Raw genomic sequence first — 25,451 nt, forward strand, 5'->3', positions numbered from 1 at the left:
ATAACATAGAGACTCTTATTTGGTGTTCTAGATGGTTGGAGCTTTCATCATTGGTAATACCTGTCAGTTGGATATCAGAGTTCTGGATGGATGGTTGGTTTTCAAATAATGATGCAATAAAAATCTTCACATCTTTCTATTCTGAGTATTATTTCAAGGGTAGATTAACAATGCAGAGAATGCACACGTTGTTTGATTTGGGAATACATTCTCTGTCTCTGTTGGATTTGAGAGCTGAGGAAAAGGGAGGATTCTTAAGTTTTTGGCTCTTTCTCAGATACTGGAAAGCAAATCCATGGTTTGGTATTTTTAGAGGATGTAGTTCCTTGATGATGGGCGTATCAGAGGCAGAACAGTGAGACTTGAAATTTGTCTTAGAAGGTGCACTTTTTTTTAGGATTGAGTCTGGCTACACGGGTGTTGGGATTTTTTCAGCCCATCTCAAAACCAGAGCATTTATTTGTCATTGGATCATAGACTGTGATAACAATTGACTTATTTCAAGGGCATTTAACTGCTATTTGACCCATGAAACTGGGAAAATAGGAATTTGAAGTGGAAAAACAGGCAACTAGGTGTTTGGGCTCTTACCTGTAAGATCATTAATTTTGTAAGCTGATGGTATGTTTGATTTATTTTTGAAGATAGACTATATATATATATATATTTTTTTACTACCTGTTAGCATTGTGAATAATTCCGCTACTCCTACTTAATGAGGACAAGAAGAACCATTATTAATGCACACTGTAGTTTCCTTTTTCAACCCCATATAAACATATTCATTTATCCCTTTAACAAATACTTACCAAGTACTTACCATGAATGAGGCCCAAGTGGTAGGCCCTGGAGGTAGATAGTGAACCAAGCAGATAGTCCTTGCTGTCCACGAAGTTTACTGTCTAGTAGATAATCAAGAATCAAATAACCACACAAATCTGTACAATTACACATTTTTTTTTAGGATAGATTCTTAGAAAGGGAATTGTGGGATCTGAGGGCAAGTAGACAAAAGGTTGTTTTTTTTTTTTTAATGTTTATTTATTTATTTTTGACAGAGAAAGGGAGACAGATTGTGAGTGGAGGAGGGGCAGAGAGAGAGGGAGGCACAGAATCTGAAGCAGACCCCAGGCTCCGAGCTGTCAGCACAGAGCCCGATGCGGGGCTCGAACCCACGAACGGTGAGATCATGACCTGAGCAGAAGTTGGACCCTCAACCAACTGAGCCCCCTGGGTGCCCCATGGTAAACATAAAGTTTTGCTAGGCTTCATCAAGGTGCCTACGAAAACGGTTGTACCAGTTCGCATTCCCCGCTAGCCGTGTCCATCCCCCCGAACATTTGTCAACATTGATCAACAGCAGTCTTGACTGATTTTGACGGTCTGACGAGTTTCTCAATTTTTGATGAGCAAAGATGAACAAAGACTGTACCGTCAGAAAAATTAAGTGATGTTCTCAGTGAGGTTTGAACTCTTTCTACATGTTTATTGGTTTCCTCATCTCATTTCTTCCTTAGTGAATTTTTAGTCAAAAATTTGAACCCGGTCCCCAGGAGGGTGTTCAGAAAGAAGATTCCTATCTACTCTGAATGGCAGAACTGACAGCAGCCCTCCCTAATGTGAAGCCTTCACTGGTGTGGAGAATAAGGTTGCTTCTGACAAAAGTTGTGAAATGTAATGACGGAGTCTGTCATAATATGAACAATCTCTAATTTATACTTACCATTCCCTAGGCTCTGTGTCTTATAAATCACACCCACTTCTGAATTACTTCAAAACATGGTATGTTCCCTCCTAGTGAATGGTATAATTAGCTATATTATGTCTTTCTAGAAAGTTATATTATGTCCCTTAAAAAAAATTAGCCAGTGTGTGATTGCTTATGTTCAAGCAGATGTTGAGGTAATGAGGTAATTCTCTTTTTGTCCTTTCTGGAGCTTTATTTTATTGGACTGATTGACATCTTTAATGCACTGACAAATGGCAACTCGGGATACTATTTCCGATGCATACTTCTTAGCTACTAAAGTGGACATTTCCCTTACAAAACAGCGTACGATTTGCTCCCCCTCCAGAATTCTGCTGGGAAATGATCGACTTAGCTCAGCATTTGTTTAAGGTACATGATTTTCTCTGTAATTTATTCATCCCCCGTGCGTTGAATATTCATAGCCAGGCACTGTGCTAGGCATCAGAGAGCGAGAGATGAATAAAACCTTGTCCCCGCTGGTGAGGAGGTCCTAGCTTAGAGATGATGGCAGGCTTGTGAATTCCAGGAAGAGGGTCTGGTTGGCGTGGTTTGGGTCATGGGTTTAAGTCCTTTGGGGCAGGGCAGGGCAGGGCACCTTGATTGGCAGCCCCCACGAAGGCCAGTGGATTGGAGTGGTAGTCCAAATAAGAATGGTGTGCTGCTACCAGAAAGGGGGGTGTTTTGCAGGCTGGGCAGACACAGACAACAGACGGCCACTAAACTGGTCAGTGTAGTAGCCATGCTCTTTGGAACTCGCTGAGGAAGTTTTGGAGGGTGTGATGACCACCCAACAGTTAACGATGTTACAACATGGGACCCAAACCTCACCAAGCAAACTGAAAACACTATCCTATGGTAAGGTAATAGGCTTTAAATAAAGCAAGGTAACATACATTTCATCTTTAGAGGTAATTCCCATTTTCCCCAAGACTATAGTGATGGTGCTGAAGGTTCCCATGGAAATTTAGCCAGGCTTAGTCTTAGAGCTCAGTTCGTCATTAAAGAGGCTCCCAGCGTCGCCTTGACTTCTAGGCCAGAAAGTAGCTAGAGCATTATTTCAAAAAAAGGGGCCAAAACGATTGCCTACCGCCAGGACCGTATCAGTCAGGAACAGCTGAAGCATTGTCAGTTTTGGGTACATACAAAGTCAGTCAGTAGAAAGCGGTTTGGGATTAAATGGTTGCTATGGTAGCAAGTGCAAACTTGGCTTCACGTCACCATTTTTCCAAGTGTGGTCCAGGGGCCACCGGTCTTTGAATAATCGGGGTACATATGCCCTTTCTTACTTATTTATGAAAAGACTGGTCAGTTTATTTTTCTTCATCTGGGTGTATTCTTTGTAAAATCAACACTTAGGATGCTTTGCTTTCACAACAAAATATAACGTAGATTGAGAAAAGTGTACAAAATACGAATGAGCATCTCAGTGAAAAAGAAAAGTGTCTAACAACACTTAGAACGTTTCCAGAAATCCCTTCGTAACCTTCCAGTCATTTTCACTTGCCTTTCCCCGATGCTATTTTGTGTCACCAAAGGTAAGTTTTGCCAATTTCTGAAGATGAGCTAAATGAAATCATACAGGATACGTTATTTGCTCTTCTTAGACTCATTCCTTGTGGGATTTATCAGCATCACGTGTAGTTGTAGTTTGTTTATTTGCATTGCTGAATAGTATTCCACCGTATGAATGCACCAAACAAAGGTTTTTAAGCAAATATACCATAGATCCAAAGTCAGTGGACTTTTTGTGTAAATGGCCAGATAGTAAGTATTTTAGGCTTTGGGGGACATTTGGTGTTGGGTGTAAACACTAAAAATGCAGTTTCCCCCTAAAGTTTGTAAACTACCATGTCAGTGGCACCAAATGGGTAGCCCTCCACGAGATGGACACTCATCATGGGCTGAAGAATTATGTCTTCTGGTCAGAACTTCACTGTTCATGTAACATGCCTACTGGGTCGTTCAATTTTACTTTTGTTTTAAATTGAATTTAAAAATAAACATCTGCTTATTGCCGGTGGGGGGGGGGAAGTTAAGCATATAATGTGGAAAGTACAATAAGTTCTTCCCCTGATTCATTGTTTCTTAATCTTTATTTCATTCTACTCTCCTGAGGAGTCTTGTAAGATACTCCCAACTATTTTTACCCCAGCTGTTGTTCTCCCCATGAAATTTTTAATACCATGGATATACTGTACATCTTTTAATGTGCTGTCATCCTTCGGAGGCTGCAGACCATTGTAATACCTAAGGTTGTGTTCCACTTTGAGGGCAGCATAGTCGCATTGGCCATGCGTGCTCTCACCCCCTTTCCATTCCTCAGAGTTACACTGTTAACTTTTTGTCCTTTACCTCTCCAAAATCGTGCAATTGAACACACATATGTAGTTATCACTTAATATGTATTATGGAATACCTTTCAGTACATATAGAATGGAATCTTTAAAAATTGATTTGGATAGTGTTGCATGCTACAATTTCCTCCAAGGTAGTTGATGTACTCTCAGTGGACATCTCTATGCTTCTTTGTCTTTGCAATTAAAGATAATGCTTTGGGCAGTAGATAATAGACATCGGTTTGGATTCATGTTTTAATCTAAGTAGAGGTGATACATATAGAAATATTTATAGGTAAGTATATGTCTCTAGAGTGAGAAACTCACAGCCAAGAGGTGACAACTGAATGTAACATGGAACCTGAGCGGAATCCTGGAAGAAAAACAGAACATTAGGTCAAAACTAGGGAAATATGAATGAGGTATGGACTTTAGTTCATAATGTGTCAGTATTGGTCCACTGATGGTAATAAAGGCACCATGCTAATGTAAGGTGTTAATAACAGGAGAAACTGAGTGTGGGCATATGGGAGCTCTCGGTACCATCTTTGCAATTTTGCTGTAAATCTAAAGCTTAAAATAAAGGCGCTGCTTACATTCTTGTACACCTGTATCTGTAAGTGCAGCTGTGGGAAAAGTTTTCAAAGGTGGATCCAAGAAGTAGGCATATTTTCAACTTCCTCCTGCTGTAGATTTTATTCTCTTTGACAACAGCGTTTGCCTTTAAAATACAGAAGGAACACGGCTTTCATTCTTGTCTGCTTACCATGCTGGTAAGCATTTTAAATATTAAAGCATGAGTTCTGAAATTTTTGTATGGTACAATGAACAGTAATATATTAGGATCCTTTCAGTGCCTTGATTCTATCTCAAATCCAGTACGGCATAAATCAGTAGGGCTCTGTTTTATATATATTTAAAAGCTATATGTATGTACATATATACATATAGATGTATATACATACATATATATATATAATTTCTATGTATTAGCTTTACTGAAAACCTTAGCAGAAAGTACAGAGAATTTCCACATAGCCCCTCACCTTCCCGCACTCATAGTTTTCTGTTATTACCACTTTGAGTTAGTGTGGTGTATTTCCTAAAACTGAGGAGCCGTATTGATACAGTATTATTAACTGGAGCCCATAGTTTACATTAGGGTTCATTCTTTATGTTACATATCCTGTGGGTTTTGACAGATGTATGACATGTACCCACCATTCCACTGTCACACAGAAGGGTCTCACTGCTCCAGACATTCCGTGTGCTGCTCGTTCATCGCGCCCTCCTTGCGCCCGAACTCTTTTCACTGGCTCCACAGTTCGGCTTTATTCAGAATGTCATCGAGTTGGAATCACACAGTGTGTGGATTTTTATATTGACTTCTTTCACTTGGCAATATGCATGTTACCGTGGTTCCCCTATGTCTTTTTGTGACTCGGTATCTCTTTTTATCACTGAATGATACTTGTATAGGTGTCCCATAGTTTGGTTAGCCCTTCCCTTGTTGATGTACTTGGTAGTTGCTTCCAAGTGGTGGCACTTAGGAAGAACTCTGCTATTAATACTCATGGGGGTAGGGAATGGGGGAGGGGAAGCCTGCTCTGGCCCTGTGATAAGGTCCCAGTGCCTTGGTGAGCCTGTGCCCTCAGGCTGTGGCTTTCACTTGTGCCTCTCAGCTTTGTTTCTCCTTTAGATAAGGCAGGCAGGCTAGAGGGGGCTGGAGTTGGCTCCTATCTTCCTGAGGAAAGAATTTTCCTGAGGGCAAGCCTTGCTGAGAAGAACAGAGGCTCTGGGCAGATTCCCTGAGGGCTCCTTCCCCCCCCCCCCCCCCCAAGCAGTTGGGAGACCTCCTCTGATGTTCACTGGGAGGACAGGACCTGGGAGCACCCCTGGAGGCAAAACTGGCACCGGCCCACCCCCTGGAGTTTTCAGCTCTCCGACTTGTTAGGAGTGAGCCTTCCGCAGCTTGCCCTCCGGCCGCTCAGGGTTCCGGTCATGGCGCTGGTTGGTGACGAGGCGCCCTGTACCTCAGCTGCTGCTCCTGGGAGCTGTGCTTGTCCCTGTCTTGCCCATCTCTCTACTCCGAGGAATCGCAGTTTGCCCTGGGACCTCCGTTCTCTGACGGACCTACGACGAGTTTTGGTTTGTGGAGCCTTTGTGTTGCCGCGAGGACAGGAGTGTGGACGGCGAAGCTCCCCGCCAGACGGGAAACCAGACTTCCGTCTGTATTTTAAACCTGCTCAGTTTCCTTCTTTTCTCCTGGTTAATTTGAAGTCATTACTGTAGTTCGTCGAGAGTACTTCTTAAGCATCACGAATTCATTAACACTGAGCCGTGGTGTTCTACCAAGTAATGCAGCCGTTTCGGGTTTGCCATATTTCCTTTTCAGATGGCAAATCTGTCATCGTTGGTTTTTGATCGGGTTTTCCACCAGTGTTTGCTCTGGCTGGTCTAGTGCTCTAATTAACAAGGGAGGTATAATGACTCCTCTTTCTACTCTGGCTCTAAGAGAGGACCCATTGGCATGTGTGCAGAAGGGAATAATGTCCTAATTGAACATTATCTCTTACGACTCATCTCCTCGTTCCCCATTAGTAAGAGGTGTTTCAAGGCTCCATGAGTCTCAAAGATGCCGACTTAATGGATGAGAATCTACATTAGAAGATCTTATGAGGCAGTGTTTTTCTGGTTGTATTTGATGGCTATTTAAAGCTTCACTTTTATTAAGTATCTTGTTGTAACATGTGATACAAGAGACCCTTTTAATATGGGGAGGCGAGTATGTGCTCTTTCACAAGTTGTTCATGTGAAGATCTGGTTCCATTCTTCCTCTTTCCTTAATTTAACACACGTTTATCAAGTGCCTGCTGTAATGTCAGACGTTGTGCTAGATGTGGGGATCTGTATGCATAAAGACAGAGTCCTCACCTTAGGAGATTATTTCTGGTCTAGTGTTTTAACACATTGCTCACAGTAATGCTCAGTCATGTTCTATACATGAACGACTTTGGACATCAGTAGACTGGTCCTGCCTCCAGTATTTTTACTGTGGGATTTGACTTCTTTGTGCATTTGTATCTTTATTTTAATTTTTAATTTTTTAAAGTTTATTTGTGTATTGAGAGAGAGAGAGAGAGAGAGAGAGAGAGAGAATCCCGAGCAAACTCCATGCTCAAACTCATGAAAAGTGAGATCATGACCTGAGCCTAAATCAATAGTCAGATGTTTAACCAGCTGAGCCACCCAGGTGTCCAGTGTATCTTCATTTTTAAAATGGGGCCGTTTGGGGCGCCTGGATGGCTCAGTCGGTTAAGCGTCCAACTTCGGCTCGGGTCATGATCTTGTGGTTTGTGGGTTCGAGCTCCGCTTCAGATTCTGTGTCTCCCTCTCTCTCTGACCCTCCCCAGCTTGTGCTCTGTTTCTCTCTGCCTCAAAAATAAATAAACGTTAAATAGATAAATAAATAAATTAAAAAAATGGGGCCATTAGAGGCGCCTGGATGGCTCAGTTGGTTAAGTGTCTGGCTTTGGCTTGAGTCATGATCTTGTGGTTCGTTAGTTTGAGCCCTCCATCGGGCTCTCTGCTGTCAGCACAGAGCCCTCTTTGGATCCCTTGACTCCCTCTCTCTCTCTGCCCTTCCCCTGCTTGTGCTCTCACTTGCTCTCTCTCTCTCAAATAAGTAAGTAAACATTTAAAAAATGGGGACTTTGGCATTTGGCTTAATTGCTCCATACCCTAGGCTTCTGTGAGCCAGCCATTCAGTCAACGTAGGTACCAACTCTGCTTCATAGTCTGTTGGGTGTGAGGTCTATAATAATGAATCGAATGGGAGAGAAGAAAACAGACTTATGTTCAGATAATTTATAATGTTATATATAGATGCTCTAATAGAGATATATGGACAGTGTACTCTGGTAGTACATTAGAAATACAAATGTTGATTTTCGTCTTAGAGACGTGGGGAGAGCTTCTTACAGGAAATGACAGTTGAATTGCACTGTCAAGGAGGACATAGGGAAGATAAGGTGGGGAAGACATTGCAGGCAAAGGAAACCTGTTTATAGAGACATCTGGTTATGAAAGATCTTACAGGGGCCACGGAGGCATTGGGACTTTGGGTGTGATGGATTGAGTGGTGGTCTCTAAGACTGAATGGCAGGAGTGGGGATGGGTGTCCCAGGTTGTAAAGCTAATGTCGTTGTGTGCTTTTAAACCCAAGATTGATGTAACCAGATTGCTTTGTTACTGTGCTAACTACTTTGTGAAGAATGAACTTGGGATAGCGGAAAGCTAGAGGCTACCTGAGAGGGTTTTACCATTATTGAGGACTAGAATTAGGGGAGACCTACTATAGAGGATGGACAGATTGGAGAGACTTTGTAAGAGATGGGAGCATTTTGATGACCTGTTGGAAGGTGGGAGAAAGAGAAGAATCAAGGATGATTCTGAGGTACTAGCTTGAAGACCAGGCAGATGATGATCCCAGCAGGATGTCATGCATACAGGGAGGAGATTTTGGTGAAAGGGAGTTTGATGAGTTCACTTTCTAGCATATAGAGTTTGAGGTGCTTGTAGGGTTATCTAGACTGAGACGCCCAGTATAGTACTGTCTAGTAGAACTTCCTCCTGGGATGGATGTTCTGTGTCTGCTGTCTAGTGTGGTAGCCACTACCCACATGTAGCTGTTGAGCACTTGAAATATGGCAAGTGTAACCAAAGAACTGAATTTTAATTATTTAATTTTAATTAGTTTACCTGTAAGCAGCCACATGTAGCTAGTGACTCCATACTTGACAGTATAGGTCTAGAAGGTCTTGGTTAGAAGTACTTGTCTGGTGCTTATACTTGAGCTAAGGTGATGAATCTGCCTGGAACTCAGAGGTTTCCAGGAACACAGGGCTCTTCGTTCTAAAACTTGGAAAGTCCCAGGCAAACCGTGATTGTTATCCACCCTCGCCAGACGTGGCCTTGGCCTATAGTTATGAACTTGAAGCGTCATGCTTCTGAAACAACTAAGTCTATTCATCAGCTTTCTGGGCTGGCTGTATCATGATTTGCAGCTTGGAAAGAAAACTCCCTTTCTTGGCATCAGGGAGTTGAGAAATAGAAAACCAGCATGAATCTTGAAACACGTGCTCTGCCTGATATTCTCCTCGTTTTCTCCACATCCCCCTTTTTTGTTCCATTCCATACTCTTATGTAGCGATTCCCCTCCCTGGCTGCACATTAGAATCACCTGGGGTGCTCACTTCTAAAACAAATATGGTGCCCAAGGTCCAACCTAAACCAGTTAAATTAGAATCTTGGGTTGGGGTGGGTGGAGAGGGGGTAGGCGGCTGTATGATTTAAAAGCTCTGCAGGTGATCATAATGTGAAGCCCGGATTGAAAAGTCCAGCTCCCAGCCATGCTTCCACCACTTTGACACCTTCCTTTTTTTCTTTAAAAAAAAAAACAAAACCAAACCAAACTATAGCACAGTACCGTTGATCATTATCCCCCTTTCTCCTCCTTTTATCTGGCAGAGGGTAGTAGTACTGGGGTTTCGGGATTCAATGTCCTTTGCTGTATCAGTCACCGTAACCATGGCTAACATGTAATGAACATGTAATATGCCCAAGGTAGTCTTACATCTTACATGTTAACTCTCAATCACAACACTGTGAGAAAGATGAATGATGATGATTCTTATTCTTCAGACGAGGGATCTGAGATTCAGAGAGAGTCATCAACTAGACCCTTGTCCCTCGGCTATACTTCTTAATTACTGTTATATGACCTCATAGTTCAGTGAAATAAACTGTACGTGTAAACCCAAGAGATGAAGTCTTCCTAAACCATGGGTAGGTTTTATATGACAGGGTCAGATTCATTTTTACTTTTGTATTGGTTACTTCAAGATTTGGAAGAGATATATCACCAAATCACTTGAGCTGTGCGACTCATTTAAAAAAAATTTCCCAACCAGGGAGCCAGTTCTGAAACAAAGAGACGGCTTTCTCTGTGACCCTTCAACATTGCCAAAAAAGAAGTAACTGAATAATATAGGTCACTTCAATTTTTGCCAGTTTCGCTGAGGTTAGGGTTGGTTACATGTGTTTTCACTCTGGGGTTTGTGTGTGTATGTACATCTTATTTAGGGCCGTGAGCTTGGTTTTTTATCTGCAAGGAAATAAAAATATAAGTAAATGGTTTTCTCTCCATTTATCCCCTGTCCCCCAGAAGCCCCCTTCCCATTGCCAAGTGGTTGAATTCTTCCTGTACTTTTCCTCTCCATTCCCTTTACTTGGCTTTACTTTTTTAAGTTGCACATGGTCACACGAAAGCATATTTCTGTGGTTTCCATTAAGGCATGATAGGTGAAGGGTTCTTAATTAATGCGTTTCATGAAGACCCTGTGGTTGGGAGTCTGTGGTGTTTCATCTGCTTTCTATTGGTAATATAATGGAAGAAAAGTATCAGTATTTTTTAAAAGCTTCAAAGCTGTTATCTAATGTTTTAAATAGAACAAAATTTTCTCAGTGTCAATATGAGATCACGGTTTTACAAGCCTTTATTGTTTGTTTGTACCTCTATAAAGTAGGTCGTCAAGAAAAGAGTGGTAAATCAGTTTTGATTTTGCAACTTCATCTGCAGGTACTTTTAAATGTCAAGTAAACCAAAGTCTCTCAATAAATATATATTTTTTGAAAGAATAGATATAGTTATAAGATTTGGGACCACAACCATAGACTACCCAGTGCATAAGTGCGTATTTTTACAATCTCTTAGTTTTGTTTCTTTCTGTTAAAAAAGGGAGGGGGCGGTCATCTTATTGATTTTTTATACCCAAGGACAACTTTATCTATACCCATTGGTTGGGAGCTGGTGTACACAGGACTTCATTCTCATCTTTTCTGTTGAAAATGTAATTTTTTTTTAAAAGGGCTATTATCTTTACTTGTATCCATTCATCTCTTTTATGGGCTAATTTTCAAGGATTCATTTTGGCTTCAATAAAATTGTCCATTAATTCTTATTTAGAGGGTCCTGGAGTGCCACTGAAACTTCTGGGCATTGGTGGTGTAATCCCATAAACATTTGTTCATTTGGTTGGATGTTAAGGTTGTGGTCCTGTTATTGCCATAGCTATTCTAAACCCTTTGGATCACTGACGGAGGACACAAAGGGTGTACTTCACCATGTGAATTGTGTGTTTTTTGAGGTGTTCTCTTCACCAGGGGTTAGAAGCCTACACTCCTGGCATTAATGACCAAATTATCTGGGATGCTCTTGAAACCACTGGTTTCAGATTATTTTTTTCTCTCTTTGGGCAATTCATGGAAATAGGAAACTCAGTCCTTTAAGAAAAAAAACAAAACTGAGCTTTCTGTACATACCAATTAAATGTTTTTAAAGTAAAAGTATAAGAATGCAACCTGGGCACGCCCTGCCTCTGCGGTGCCAGTCAAGGCGCTGGTGGGGGAGCAGGAACCGGCTCCGGGAGGCCCACCTTATACATCTCGTTCCATCCTGAATCACGGGTCATGCTCTCCTCCCATCCTAAGCTGTGAACATCGTATTCTCAACTGCGAGGATATCTAAGAATGGTGCTTTGGCCAGAAGATGAATGTGGGTGGGGGTTCAGACTACTTTATTTTCCTGGCAGTAGAGGGTTTTCAGTAAGAGGCTGCTGTTTTCTCATAAAGTGGGAAGTGCCTCCAAATGGTTCACATATTTTTTCCAACTTCGTGAAATGAATCTGGCTGGTATCTGGTTGTGGCTTGCGAATCGATGATGTTTGCAGTGCCCGGAAATAGGTGCTCGTAGTTGAATGCTCCTGGTACACATCGTGTGCTCTGTGCATAAGGCAGGTGTGTGGGGCTGAACGGAATGTGTGAGCCTCCTTTATCTTCCAGAGGCTGACTTGAAAGCCTCTCTGACAGCACCACAGACTAACAGGGGTGGGAGGAGCTTCACGGAGCACCCACCTGTCTCCTTTAACGGGCCCAGGTGCCGAGCATCAAAGAGAAGTGATTTGTCCCAGATCACTTCTGGCTCTTCGGTCTCTCTGTGACCTGGGAAGATCCGAATTTTGTCTGGGTGGGCTCACACCTGCTGTGGTCTCTTTTTTTCTTACCCTTAAAGCAGAGACTCTACTGTAGCCTCTTCTCTACCCCGCCCCCACCCCGACCTAGTAAATAAGACAACAGAGGTTAGTTAGATCCAGGGTTTTCCTACAGGTAAACTTTTGATAGTGTTATAATGTTGCTTTCCTTTTTTCTTTTTTTTCTCCTTTCAGCGATAGGCGAATATGAAGACCTCAGAGCAGAGAACCAGAAAACAAAGGAGAAGGTTTGTACTTTACCCTTTCTTTCCTTTCTTCCATGTGTAAAAGCCTAGACGGCGCGGTGCATTGTTCTGCCACCAATTTCAGTTAAATGGGAATGAGAGGGTTTTTTTTTTTTTCTTTTTTCTTTTCTCCTGCATGTGTGGTTCAAGCTAATATCAACTCCAGGCTCCAGATGGTAAAGAATAGCAGGCCTGCTGCAGTGGGCGCTGCTCTGGGAGATTAGGCACACAGCTAAATGTGCCGCAAGGCACCAGGCCAAGCCGCTCGGGCCCACGAGAACTGTACTTCTTCCCTAACAATCGGATTTGGGATCTAGTGATGGAATTGAAAGGAAGGCATTTATCTTTGGGGTGCAGACAGAGTAGATTCTGGAGAGAACTTTTTGGCATTAGTCATTGGTTGGGTAGCCTATCTCTCCTCAACCCTTTTTGTGCTTGCTTCCTCTAAGAATGTGAGTAATATCCTGGAAGTTGAAAATCACTCACTATGAAGATGGTAATGCCTGGTGAATAGCTTCAAGGGCTCTGGCAGCTTTATTTTGAAACTTAAATAATTGAATTCTACTTAATCTTTATAAACTGCTTACCCAAATGTCTCTGCACAGGCCCATGTCAGATTTGTGACTATTTGTTTGTATATCTTTTTTTTTTTTTTCACCCTGTGAATTTNAAGGAGAGTGCTGAATTAAAATGAAAAGTAGGAGAGGGCAGAACTGTCCATTATTATTATTATTTTGTTAAAATTAAAATGTTTATTTTTAAGAGAGAGAGCGCAGGAGCAAGCAGGGGAGGGGCAGAGAGAGGGAGGGAGGGAAACACAGAAGCTAAAGCAGGCACCAGGCTCTGAGCTGTCACCACAGAGCTGGACACGGGGCTCGAACTCACAAACTGTAAGATCGTGATCTAAGCCAAAGTCTAACGCTTAACCAACTGAGCCACCCTCACACCCTGATTATTTTTAGATAGAAACAAAATTTGTGTTTAAAAGTTACTTTGACAGAACAAATATTTCAAAGCATAATGTCTGTCATGGAAAGTTCATAAAATCTGTTCTTGGTGGTTATTGAAGAAGATGGTCATCATGGCTGTTAATGAGACCTTATCTTTAACATTTGAGAGTACGATTGGTGATGAAAATTGGCAGTGAGCCAAATGTTTGCAAAGCTTGTGGCCTATTTGAGGGTATTTATTGGGTTCTTAAGAATTGTATTTAAGTTTTTCACTCATACTAATTTGCTACCTGTATGATTGGTGGTATTAATACTATGAACTCTAGTGGATTTTTAGATCATTATTTTTCACCTAGTTTTAAGGCTCCTTTGCTCATTTGTAAATAAATCCTTGATGTTCTGTAACATCTTGAGTTTCTTCTCTTCCTTTCATCAGGCGATGTAGGGAATGGTAGATGGGGGTGACGAAAATCTCTGTGACACAAAGTGGTTGGTGCAGGAATCTCTAATGTGGTAAGAAAGTCCCAGAAAAAGAGTTTGACAAGATTCCTAATTCTATCACAGTAACAAGCCAAACTCGCAGATGTCCCGAGGATGCCACAGGTGGAGAGTTTGTGCTTTCATCCTGATTTCCTGAAACCCCACAGTTTTGGGGTGGAGCCAGTGGGCGATGCATAGGCCAGGTGGCTTGAGCGTCTTTCCCCAAGAGACCCAACCATCTTCCAGCTGTGAGAGAAAGAGCCAAGGAGTTATCAGTCAGGCCTCTACTGCAGGCATTCCTGGCCCAGCGGGGGAAGAGCAAGACAGATTGGAAGGCTTAATGCAGGATAACTCTTTGACTTGACCTAGAAGATCTGAGGAGAGAAAGCAAAAAAGTGTCTTCATGAGATGGAAGAGGAAGGCTAAAGAAGAAAATGAATAACATAAGAGGCAGAAGAGTACATTTTTTTTCTTTTTTTCTTTTCCTCCTTTAATCCTTGCTTACATGTATGTAGACCTAGGATTGCCCCCCCCCCATAGTAGATGTTCTGTAAACATCCATTGGTGGTGGTATTGATGGTTATTTCACGGAGAGCCACTTTCTGTGGTGAGGTTTTAAGTGAATGATCTGTTATACAAGTGGAATTATACGTAAGATGTGTTTGGTAAGAGAAAGATTATAAATTACTTTCGCCCATTAACTTTCTTTATTTTATTAAAAACATTCTTTTAATGTTTTTTAATTTTTGAATGAGAGAGAGACCGTGTGTGAGTGGCGGAGGGGCAGAGAAAGATGGAGACAGAATCCAAAGCAGACTCCCGGCTCTGAGCTGTCAGCACAGAGGCCTACGTGGGGCTCAAACTCTGAAACTGTGCCATCATTACCTGGGCCAGAGTCAGATGCTTAACTGACTGAGCCACCCAGGCGCCCCCGCCCATTAACTATTTCCATGTTTCTCTGCACACAATGTAGCCTAATACTTTTGTAACGTCTGTGTGCATTATTGACCTTCTTCTGTTCTAATAGTTTAAAAATAACTATTAACAGAAACAGGAAGAAAAGAAATGGAAGCAATATGGAACACTGTGGTTGTGGGTAAAACAACACAGAATGGTTTTAAGCTCACCGGATTCTGTTTATCTTCTGTTAAAAGACTAACAGGTTTATTATTGAAATTTTTTTTCCAAAAAAGGGGGGCTGTATTACAAAGGAGGGAAGCATATAATAAAAGCCTTTTATGCAGTGTAGAATGAGTAAAAGCAGCTTTAGTTCTGGCGCTGGTAAATGGAGACCACCATTTTCTCTGGCAAAGCCCATTCTTGTGCCTGCCTGAGTGGGCTTTGTCCCGTCCATGTCTGCAGATTCACATCACCGTCCTTACCTAGCAGCCCCAGAGCAGAGTTTAAAATTAGTCAAGGAGAGGAAATCAAGGTAAAACTCCTTTTGCCATATTTAATTCGATCGGGGGGAATTTTGTGCAAGTGGAAAGGGAGCACAAGAAAAACATTGCACGTTGTTTCTCCCTTCTTCCTGTCCACAGCACATCTGTCTTTGTTTCTAGGTCATGAACCTTATCAATGAGAAGAGAGAGTGGGTGTGATTTCTTTGGGTAAGATATTTTTATGCCCTGTTTGGAGTCTCCTCTAAGAGACTCCTGTCTCTTCAGAGCCAGCAGTTGCTTGACAGGCTGTGCTATTGAGAAGCTACTATGGGCCACACACACTCACTTGTCTTCCTCTTTCAGTGCTCCAGACAGCTCTGTGTCAGCTCCAGGTCAGAGAACAGACCCCAAGGGCTTAACAGAGTCTAGATTCACACACCAGTCTTCTGACCACAAATGTTCTTTTTGAAGCAGCGAAACTTAACGGGAGCTGATGGACTTTCTCCACCAAGGTCTTGGTTTTATTCAGAGTTCTTTGTTGTTAGCTCATGAATTTTCCACAGCCAGTTATCAGACTCCATACTTGTCTGGATCATTTGTCCTGACCATCGATAGGTTTGTGTTTTTAAGTACAGTTTCAGGTTTTAAAAACTGAAAGTTAAATATTGAGTGAATCTTAATGTCGGGAGACTCACATGTGTGAGTGTGTGGGCAGGTAGATTCTGGCACAGGTGTGCCAGGGGTCAGGGGAGAGCCCTGGAAAGGCGGGCCAGTGTTTCAGGGAGCTCTTCCTTTGCAGGTGTCCTTATTTAAGAAAAATGGAATGTTGCTCATTTTGTGGTTTTTCTCATGGTGTTTGAGGATGGGATCAAAATCTGTTTGAGTTTATGAGGAAAGCTTTTTGGAAGGGAAGACTTTTTGTTGAATGCCTTCTGAGTGCTGGAGTTTAAATAAAGAACAATACATGAAGTTCCCACTCTCGAGTAAGATGACTCGAATGAGGGACAGAGGCAAGTTACAAATAACTCTGATAAACTGCTGTGAATGCCTGGAGTCTGGGGGCGGGATGGGAAAGGGAAAAAAAGATAAGGACCCTTCCCTCGTCCCTGTGACAAACTCTTACTAGCTCTGAATGCTTGGCTCACATGGCCCTTATTTTTTTCAAAGTCTTCCCCAACTTTCTTGCAAGCAGAATTGGTCGTTTACTTCTTTGTAATAAAATATCTGTGTATTTCTTATGTACTGATCACATTTTCTCAACCACGCCTATTATCAACATATTATATAGTCTTTGAGTAAGCTGTATGGGGTTGGATTAAGCCATTAAAAGCTGTTTGTTTGTTTAGTGTCAGGGTAAGTGGAGATTATGGAAAGAGTGCCACTTTTTCTTATTTTTTTGCCTAGTTTCTAAATGACATTTTCAACAGTCTGTGAAAAAGCAAGAAAGCCTCTCACGTGGAAGTCCACAGCCCTTCCAAATCTGTTCTTTCGAGGTTTGGATGAATAGAAGACCAGGTATTTTGGAATCAGCCAAATAAAATGTGGCGGTTTGCTCACGAAGCAGGCACCACGTTCAGATGTTAGTCATGCTTCTGCAGTCGAAGGGCGCTCCCCTTGGGACTCATTCAGGGTCTTTGTCATAATTGTTTGGGTTTTTTTTCCCCCCTATATAGGGGGCGAAGCCTCACTGAGCCTTTAATGGGATAGTTTCCCATTTCTCAGGGTGGTGGGTGTGTGTGTCGAGAGTGTGTAAAAAGAAATCTGTATAATAGAAGGATGTCTGCCTTTAAACAGTAAGTATTTATATTTAATATTGTGTCTTGAGGTTGAGTTTTGAAATGAGCGAATGTTTAAGTGGCTGATTAGAAGTCGTTTGGATGAGCCACTGTCACAGTGCGTCAGGCAGCCCTGTCAGCTTGCCAAGGAACAATGAATGAAAAGAGAATGAGACAGACACTTCCCAAGACTTATGTTTCAAGAAGCCGGATATATGATACTGTTTGCATCTTGGCTCCTGTTGTCTATTGTTAGCATTTCTTTCTCTAATGTAAATTTCAGAGGTGAAGGTCCCAAAGTATTTTATTTAAAAAAAAAATCAGTAAAGAAGCCACTTTAAAGAGCAAGATATGCATCCATTATGCTAACTGTTCATGCATAATACATCCACATACATGCAGTTTCTTTAGAACAGAGTGGCAAGTGGTTGTGCCAGAGAAAAAGTAATTACTTAGCAGTTTGAAAGTGAAAATGAGTCTCTTATTAACAGCAATCTATCCAGAAACAAAGAGCAAGGATCTCTGTTCTGAGGACATGTGTTTCCATCGAACACACAATACCTAGAATTTGGAGAATGCTGTAAGACGGCTTCCGGGGGCAGCTACTACTTTATTGCCTGTGAAAATTGGAGGGAAAGAACTCTGAATTGGAAGAAAGAATGCCACCAACAGGGAAAGAGGACGAGGGGGATCCCGTGTCAGGGGGAATGATATCAGGTATCGTGTCCTTTAAGGAGAAGCACGGTCACGTTCTAGCCCAACTTCCCCAGTGGAACGTTCCTCCATCATGGCCGAACGCATCACCAGAGATCCTCAAACAGGTAAACAGGCACCATCCTGAAGCCGTGCATGCTTCAACTTTTAAATGTCGTAACTGCACGTAAAAGGAGTGAACTTTAAGAAAAATCTGTAGAAATGGTGGAGGGTTGCAACTCTTCCGGGTCTGGTGGTACAGCTTCCGCCGTGGGTGCCTGTCCTACAGCGTTTCTCTCATTATAGCAAGTGTTTTTTATGAATTGCTTCTTTCTTGGTAGGTTGCAGGTTTTGTGAGAGCATGCCGTCTGTTAGGTGGACCCCAGGGTTCCCCCTGGTGTTCAACGCAGTGCCTGGCACGCATGGGTGCTGTAGGAGTAATTTGTTCAGTGCTCGGAGGAAGGAAATGGATGCATTCGGTGATAGCAGTAGAAGTCTCATTCACTCAACTAAGGTGGTTGTCATGTGTGGATGTCTACTTTGTTGATGCTGTGTGTGTACAGTGTGTGTGCACCCTTCTTGGGCTTCAAACTTGCCTTCCTATCTAGGCTGGCAATCCTCCACTGAGTCTGTGTACCACCGAGGTAAACATGGACGTGCAAAGTTAGACACGATTCAGAATACTGGGATTTTTCTTGCTTCAAATATACACGCAGCAACATACAAAGACAGCTTGGTGTCTGAGCAGTTCTCTGTATTTCTGAGGAGCCCTGTGAAGCAGCAACTGATGTATAAACAGTTGGTGTGTGAGGGAGAAGGAAGGGAGCTGTCCATTTTGGTGGGGGAGGGAGGGACTGCTGGTTCACCCTGGAGAGCCTCACCTCTGCAAGTCACTCCGCCTGTGCTTCGAAATGCTGGTTTGGTTTCAGAAGCCAGTATCTGCTTGGACGAGGCTCAAGGCACAGCCGTGGAACTTAGCCAGGGCTTCGCATATTGAGACCAGGGCCTCTAATATTCGAAGCCGGCAAGGCCAACCTCTGGCCAATTCACCACTTCATAAAGAGCCAAAATAGAGACTCTAGAATAGACCTCATGTCATCCAGCTTGCTTAACACAGCCAGCACTCTTGCTGCCGGGTTCTACCCCAGCCGCGGGTGATACAGAGAGTCGTTGGGCATCATAATGAAGTGATGTGGGCCCAGGAACATCTGTTGCTATTGCAGAGTCGCCATGAGCAATTCTCACACAAAAAGGAAACCATTTCTACAAATGCTGCAGCTGTGCGGGCAGGGGAGAGGCAGGGGTAGGATGGGTGAGGGGCTTCTGCGGGACATAAAGACGCAACATTCCCCTCCCCCCACCTCCACCAAAAGGCCCAGAATCCTTGCTAACTTCCCTCCGTGGGTGGGATGAGAGAAAGGTTGCAAGGTGTTTCTTGGGTTCACCTCAGATGATAAAATGAGTGGGTATTTGGATTTCTGCTTAGCGAAGGGGTACGTCCTTCATATTTTGTTCAGCTCTGGTTTGGAGTAAGTCAGCTGCATTTGCTGCATATGTAGATCCCCCTCTCCCCCCGCCCCCGCCCCGCAACACACACCCCTTTCAGTCTCCATAGCAGATGGTAAATTCTCTGGCTGCCAGATCTATCATAATGTGGTTGCAGAAAATAGAAAGCAAAGCAACATGAAGACCCCTGATGGAATACAGCTGGTTTTGGGAGACGGCTTCTGAATCCTCTGGTAATGCCTGTAGGGTTTGTGTTAAAAACATGGTCAGAGGATAGAGCCTGGTTACTGGCGTGTTAGAATAAGACCATGATACTGAGACGTGTTATTAACCAAAGCCTGTCTACCTGGGCCTTAGGAGCAGAGAGCATGGGCATAAGGCTTGACTTGTGGGGAGCTGGTATAAGCCTACCTAAAACGGTCACGTGCTATTCATGATCAGTGAATGGTACCTGCATGGGTGGCTCGTGTGCGATGTCAATTGGCGGTCATTTTCAAATCCGAGTAGGCAGAATGCCATCCTGAGGGACACTCATGTCTCCGTGAGAACCCTGGCTTTCAATTTAAGGAAGAATTAAATTCACCTTGATTCCTGCAGGTGGAGCTTGGAGAGGTACATAGAAGAATCCAAGTGGCATTAAGTCAGGGACAACACACCCAAGCGCCAAATCTTAGATGAAGACAGTTTTCACAGGCTTATGCCTTTCTGAATGCCAGAGGAAGGAACGTGAGGTTAGTTCAGGAGAAAGCATCAGATCTGTTTCATTTGGCAGTCACAGCTCAGGAGTGTAAGTCTGGTCAGAAATTATGTTTCATGTGTGCACATTTAGACCAAACTGCGTTTTTGGAGGTGGGTGTGCAGACTGGCAGGTTGGTGGGGAAGTTCGACAGGAACAGAAGCCCCATTCTAGAAAATAAGAAGAACATTCCTGAAACAGCTGGCTAGCCAAGTGTTCTACTGTCTGGTGGGGGAAGGACCTAGGAGCTTATTTGAGAATCCAAAACTCTGGTGTTTAGAACTCTGAACACACACAAACACACACACACACAGTAAATGCAATTTATCTGTTAACTTGGAACTCGAAACTACATTAGACAGCATTACTTTTTTTTCCCCCATAGAGAGATTCCTCAAGAAAAGCTTAATGAAAGAATATACCTTCTCCTTAAGGAAATAGTCTGGGCTGATCCCTTGTATGGAGGCAGTAAGTCAGGATTTAGTAAACAGCCTTGCTCATTTGATAGTCCCAGAACTTCTTCCGTGTGCTCTTGCCAGAATGGATTTCCCCAAACGAATGGCCATAGTTTTGTTTTTTTTTTTTTTTAAAGCTTCAGTTCTTGAGACATTAAAGGAAAAGACTGAAATGTTTAGGTCTTAATTTTTTTTTTAATTAAAAAACTATTTTAAAAGCACAGAAAAGAGCAGAGATTGACATAACCAATATGGCCCTCACAGAATTAAATGTCCTTTTTTTTTTAACTTAAAAAAGAATGCTACAGATAAAATTAAAGGTGCCCTGGGTTCCTTCCCCTCCTTATATCTTAAGAAACAACTGCCATGATAAATTGTGTATGTATCCTAGTATGTGTTTTTATATGTTTTATATATGCTGTATGTGTTGTGAAATGTACATTTATAGTATAATAGAGCATAGTATATAAAGTGATTTTATTTGCTAAGGTATACTTTGGTATATGTGCTCCAACTCCTTTTATTCACCCTTATGGCGTTTGTGGTATACGTTGACACCGAGCTTATATGCATTCACTTTCACTGGTTATATGAATACATCATGATTTATTGTTATTATAAATGTTGAACATGTGTGTACAGACCGGCTTATACATATTACTAGAGATTCTAGTAATAGAATCTAGAAGTGGAATTCCACGGGCGCCTGGCTGGTTCAGTCAGAAGAGCATGCAACTCTTGACCTCGGGTTTGTGAGTTCGAGCCCCATGTTGGGTAAAGAGATACTTATAACTGAAGTCTTTAAAGAAAGAGTGGAATTGCTGAGTCACAGGGTATGTGCATTTTCAGTTTTGATAGTTTATTATGCCAGTCGACACTCCCACCAGCAGTATGTGAGGGTTTTCCGACTCCTGAGAGCAAACTTTTTCCGTTTTTGCCAGTCTGAGGGATGAGACTATCTCACTGTCTTCATCGGGGTTTTCCAAATTATCAGTGGCATCACGGATTTTTAGCTATTGAAATTTGAAGTGAAAAATATCCAAAGGCATGAAATCCCAATGTATTTATCTGGCATGGTAGGATTAAAATATAACCTAAAGTGGTGCTTTATTCACATGACCCTCTTGGGATGGTATTAGAGTATTCCCAGAAAAGTCAAATCTCAACCCTTGCTCTAATAGTTAAAAATAACTTTTTAATGTTTTAGACACTTTTGATGAAAATCTTTCTGAAATGTGTTACACTTAACCTGTTTTGTGAAATTCATGGGTAAGTTTAATCAGTCCTCATAATGAACGTGAGGCTTTTATAACATTCATTAATATGTTGGGGGCTTGTGAAAATAGTGGATGCTTATTTCTATACCAGACACCCTGGAAGGTCCTCATGCTTTTATAGTTACTTTTTTATCTTTCATGGTCTTACTCCTCCTCGTCTTTTCAGGGAGTCCTCCCACTTTTTAAAACTAAAAATTAGTTGGAGCACCTGAGTGGCGCAGTTGGTTGAGTTCAGGGCTCTTGATTTCAGCTCAGGTCATGATCCCAGGGTTGTGGGATCAAGCCCCACTCTCTTCCTCTGCTCCTCTCCCCAGCTTGCATTCTCTCTCTAAAAAAAAAAAAAACCCCGCAAAAACGAAACACACCAAAAAAACCCTCTAAAAAATAGTTTGTCAATGACACATGCTTATTGTGGAATATTTTGTCTTCTCTTTTAATTTGCTACTTTCTCATTAGAATTGTAAGGATGCAAGGATATCTTTTTCCCAAAGTGAAGATTTCAAGGGGTGCCCAGCAGAGTTGGTCTTTCGAGTGTCATCACTTCCGGTTGTGCGCAGGTGTTCTGAATAGTTCTGGAGAGATTGTTCCTATCCAGTTTCAGGGAATCTGACCTGCAGATGTGTGGGGTGTTTGCTGTATTAGCCAAATACCCACTTAAGAAGAGGCACATATATGCTCTTAAAGGATGAGTAATTTGAACTCAAGTGTGTTAAATTGGTCCCTTCCTGAGGAGATAACGAGCAGGAAGATGACTCATTATATTAGAAGGTCCAAGGAAAGTGGCCAGATACAAATGGTACAAAGACCATGTCGGAGCGCCCGGGTGGCTCAGTTGGTTAAGCGTGTGACTTTGGCTCAGGTCATGATCTCGCAGTTCATGGGTTCGAGTCCCGCATCGAGCACTGTGCTGACAGCTAGCTCAGAGCCTGCAGCCTATTTCAGATTCTGTGTCTCCTCTCTCTCTGCCCCTCTCTTGCTCGCACCCTGTCTCTGTCTCAAAAATAAATAAACATTAAAAAATTTTTAAAAAAAAAGATCATGCTGATTGAATAGTCGAAGTATCATGTGACCATTAATGCTTTTTAAAGGTTTTAAATTTTTGTTTTCTTTTCATAAAATCGTTACTAAGTTGGCTCCTTCTTGCCTTCCCAAGCTTATGATAAAAATGTAACATTTCCGTGTTTTCTCATTTCAGTGTGACAAAATTAGGCAAGAACGAGATGAAGCTGTTAAGAAATTGGAGGAATTTCAGAAAAGTATGTATAAGCCTTTCATTGGAATTATTATAAACACACACCAACTGTGTTTCGGGATTACGTGGGTAGGCACGGCCCCTGTGTTTAGTTTCCACTGCATTGAGCATCCAAGAAAGCAAGAATTGTCTTCCCATTTGCCCCTCCCAAAATGTCTTGGCATTACTGTAATTTCCAAACAAATGGAATGAGCATTATTGTTTTATGAGTATGTTACTATAAAAGACAGTTTGCAATTGTTATAAAAAAATTTTACTACGCGGAACAGTCGAAGGAGAACAAAAATTACTTGTTATCTTGACTGAGAAAAGACAGTGTTAGTATTTTATAGTCTTTCTTCCTTGGTCGTTTATCTATAGGGAATATATGTGTCCACAACAAATAAAGCCATGCTTTGCATTTAGTTTCACAGCCTCCTTTTTTCAGTAAATGGTATGTTTTGGTTATCTTTGCATGTCAGTAGAGATGTATATTTGTTTTAATTGTTTCCCATCATATTCTATTATATGATCATATCATAATTTATTTAAACATTTTTTTTTCAGTGATAGATGGATTCTTTCCGAGTTTTAGATATTCTAAACAATGCCATGTCAAGTATGACACATCTTTATAGTGGTCTGATTTGCCTCTTACATCAGTTCATAGAAAAGGAATTCTAGTTCTCAGAACTTACCACGTTTTTTTGAGTTTGCATGTTTGAAATGGCCCCCCTCTCACCAGGCAAAGTCTTATGCCCATAAAAACTGTAATAATCTTCTAAATTTTTGCTATGGTATTATTTTTGCATGTGATCCAAATCTGTTATTACCTTATCCTCTAAGATAGAGTATATCTGATCACACTCAGAAGGATCAGAAGGAAATAGGTCACGGGAAAGGGACCAGACCTTAGAAGGAAAAGTGACCCTTCCCCTTGGGAGCCAGATCTTTCTCCTCTTTCTGCAGATGCTGTATTAGGCTGTTTGATTATATCATAAAATGTTGACTGGGTAACTATACAACAAAACATTGTTTTCTTGCTGGAAGTTAAATAGCCATAAAAATGCAGCATTGTAGTTAATTTCAATAGCCAGTTTATTTCAAGGGTCTGGCGGTAACAAAGTCTCAGGGGAACATTGTTGATGTTACCTATCTTTGGAGGCCGGTAAGCTATGACAGAAATAGGTCTTATTTGTGAATGTGTGAATTGCAATTGTGTAGGACTGTGCTGATGCACGATTAATGGGATGTTCTGACACCGAGTCACACTGAAAGAGCCATGCCATTGGCATTGTTACCAATTCATGTTCTCGAATTAATGATTGATAATGGATTGGCATGCTATGTGTAGCAGGAATAATTCAAGTTCTTATGGTTGGACTTACCATCAAATGCTTTGGTCAGGTAGGTTAGTAGGCATCATTGCTTCTTGTGTTAAGCAGAAATGGAAGGAGGTTCCCCCCAAGTCAACCTACCTTTAGAGTAACACGTAAACTGCTCTCATCTCCTACTTCTTTTTCCCCTTTCTTTGTCTCTTTTCTCTAAATACCTTTGATAGTTTTAAAAATTTACACTTTTCCTGACGAGCAACTCAAAGCCTGAAGGAATCAATAGAAAGGTTAGTACAACAGTCTTTACTGCTGTATTCATTTAAGTTTTCATTTTTCCAAGTCAGCATTAACTTGAAGCTTGGATGACATGAAAACACAGTGCTGACTCTTTTTTAAAAAAAATTTTTTTAAATGTTTGTTTTATTTTTGAGAGACAGACAGAGTACAATCAAGGGAAGGGCAGAGATAAAGGGAGACACAGAATCTGAAGCAGGCTCCAAGCTCTGAGCTGTCAGCATAGAACCCAATGCGGGGCTCAAACTCACAAACCATGAGATCACGACCTGAGCTGAAGTCGGACAGTTAACTGACCCCGGCGCCCCAACAGTGCTGGGTCGATGACTTTTGAAGTGACAATGGAAGTTCAGGTTTGGAAGGGAATGCCGCAGTTACCCCCGGTAAAAAGCACCATTTGGTGTCAGTCCACGTAGTCCTGAACGATTTCTGCATTAGTAAAATTGGGATAAATTTTACTAATCCTCATAGGCTGTTCAAGGAATAAAGGAGATAGCTTGTGTAAAAAGTGCTGAACACATTGTCCGGCATTAGAGTTTAAGGGCTCAGTAAATGTTAGCTGATACAGCCAGCATCTCGGTCACTGCCCCGGCCAGACCTTGAGTGCCCTTTGGTGTTCAGAGGACATGAGTTAGTTCCCAAGTTCATTTGTGGACACCGGTCTTGACGTTGGACAGCTCCTGGGCAAAGTTTCTTTGGGGTTCAGCGGAAATCTGCCTGCCTGTCCCGTTTACCTGCTAGAGCCTGTTCTCCAAGTGCAGGAAGAGAGCAGCGGAAGGCTCTGTTTGCCCGGAGGCCTCTACCCTCCCAGGTTAGCATGCTCTTCCCAGTGGGTTGCGTCCAGATCGCCAGGCCGTTCTTGGCCCTCCGCCAGCACTTCCTGAGCCTTTCTCCTGTCTTCCTTCACAAGGAGCACT

General features: G+C 42.1%; 1 protein-coding gene across 3 annotated transcripts in view; it reads left to right on the forward strand.

Moving 5' to 3' along the window:
• Nucleotides 1-25,451, forward strand: part of SHTN1 (shootin 1) — a 104,998-nt gene that overhangs the window by 1,606 nt on the left and 77,941 nt on the right. For 2 of the 3 annotated variants that reach the window (XM_077779468.1, XM_077779470.1), the window contains exons 2-4: nt 1,059-1,181; nt 12,372-12,424; nt 22,871-22,931. In XM_077779468.1, coding sequence (XP_077635594.1) covers nt 1,059-1,181; nt 12,372-12,424; nt 22,871-22,931 — 237 coding nt within the window. The remainder of the gene's footprint in view (nt 1-1,058; nt 1,182-12,371; nt 12,425-22,870; nt 22,932-25,451) is intronic. The other variant, XM_077779469.1, reaches the window with a different exon arrangement.

This window comes from Crocuta crocuta, unplaced genomic scaffold (genome assembly GCF_008692635.1).
Source record: "Crocuta crocuta isolate KB4526 unplaced genomic scaffold, BGI_CrCroc_1.0 scaffold138, whole genome shotgun sequence".
NCBI lineage: Eukaryota > Metazoa > Chordata > Mammalia > Carnivora > Hyaenidae > Crocuta > Crocuta crocuta.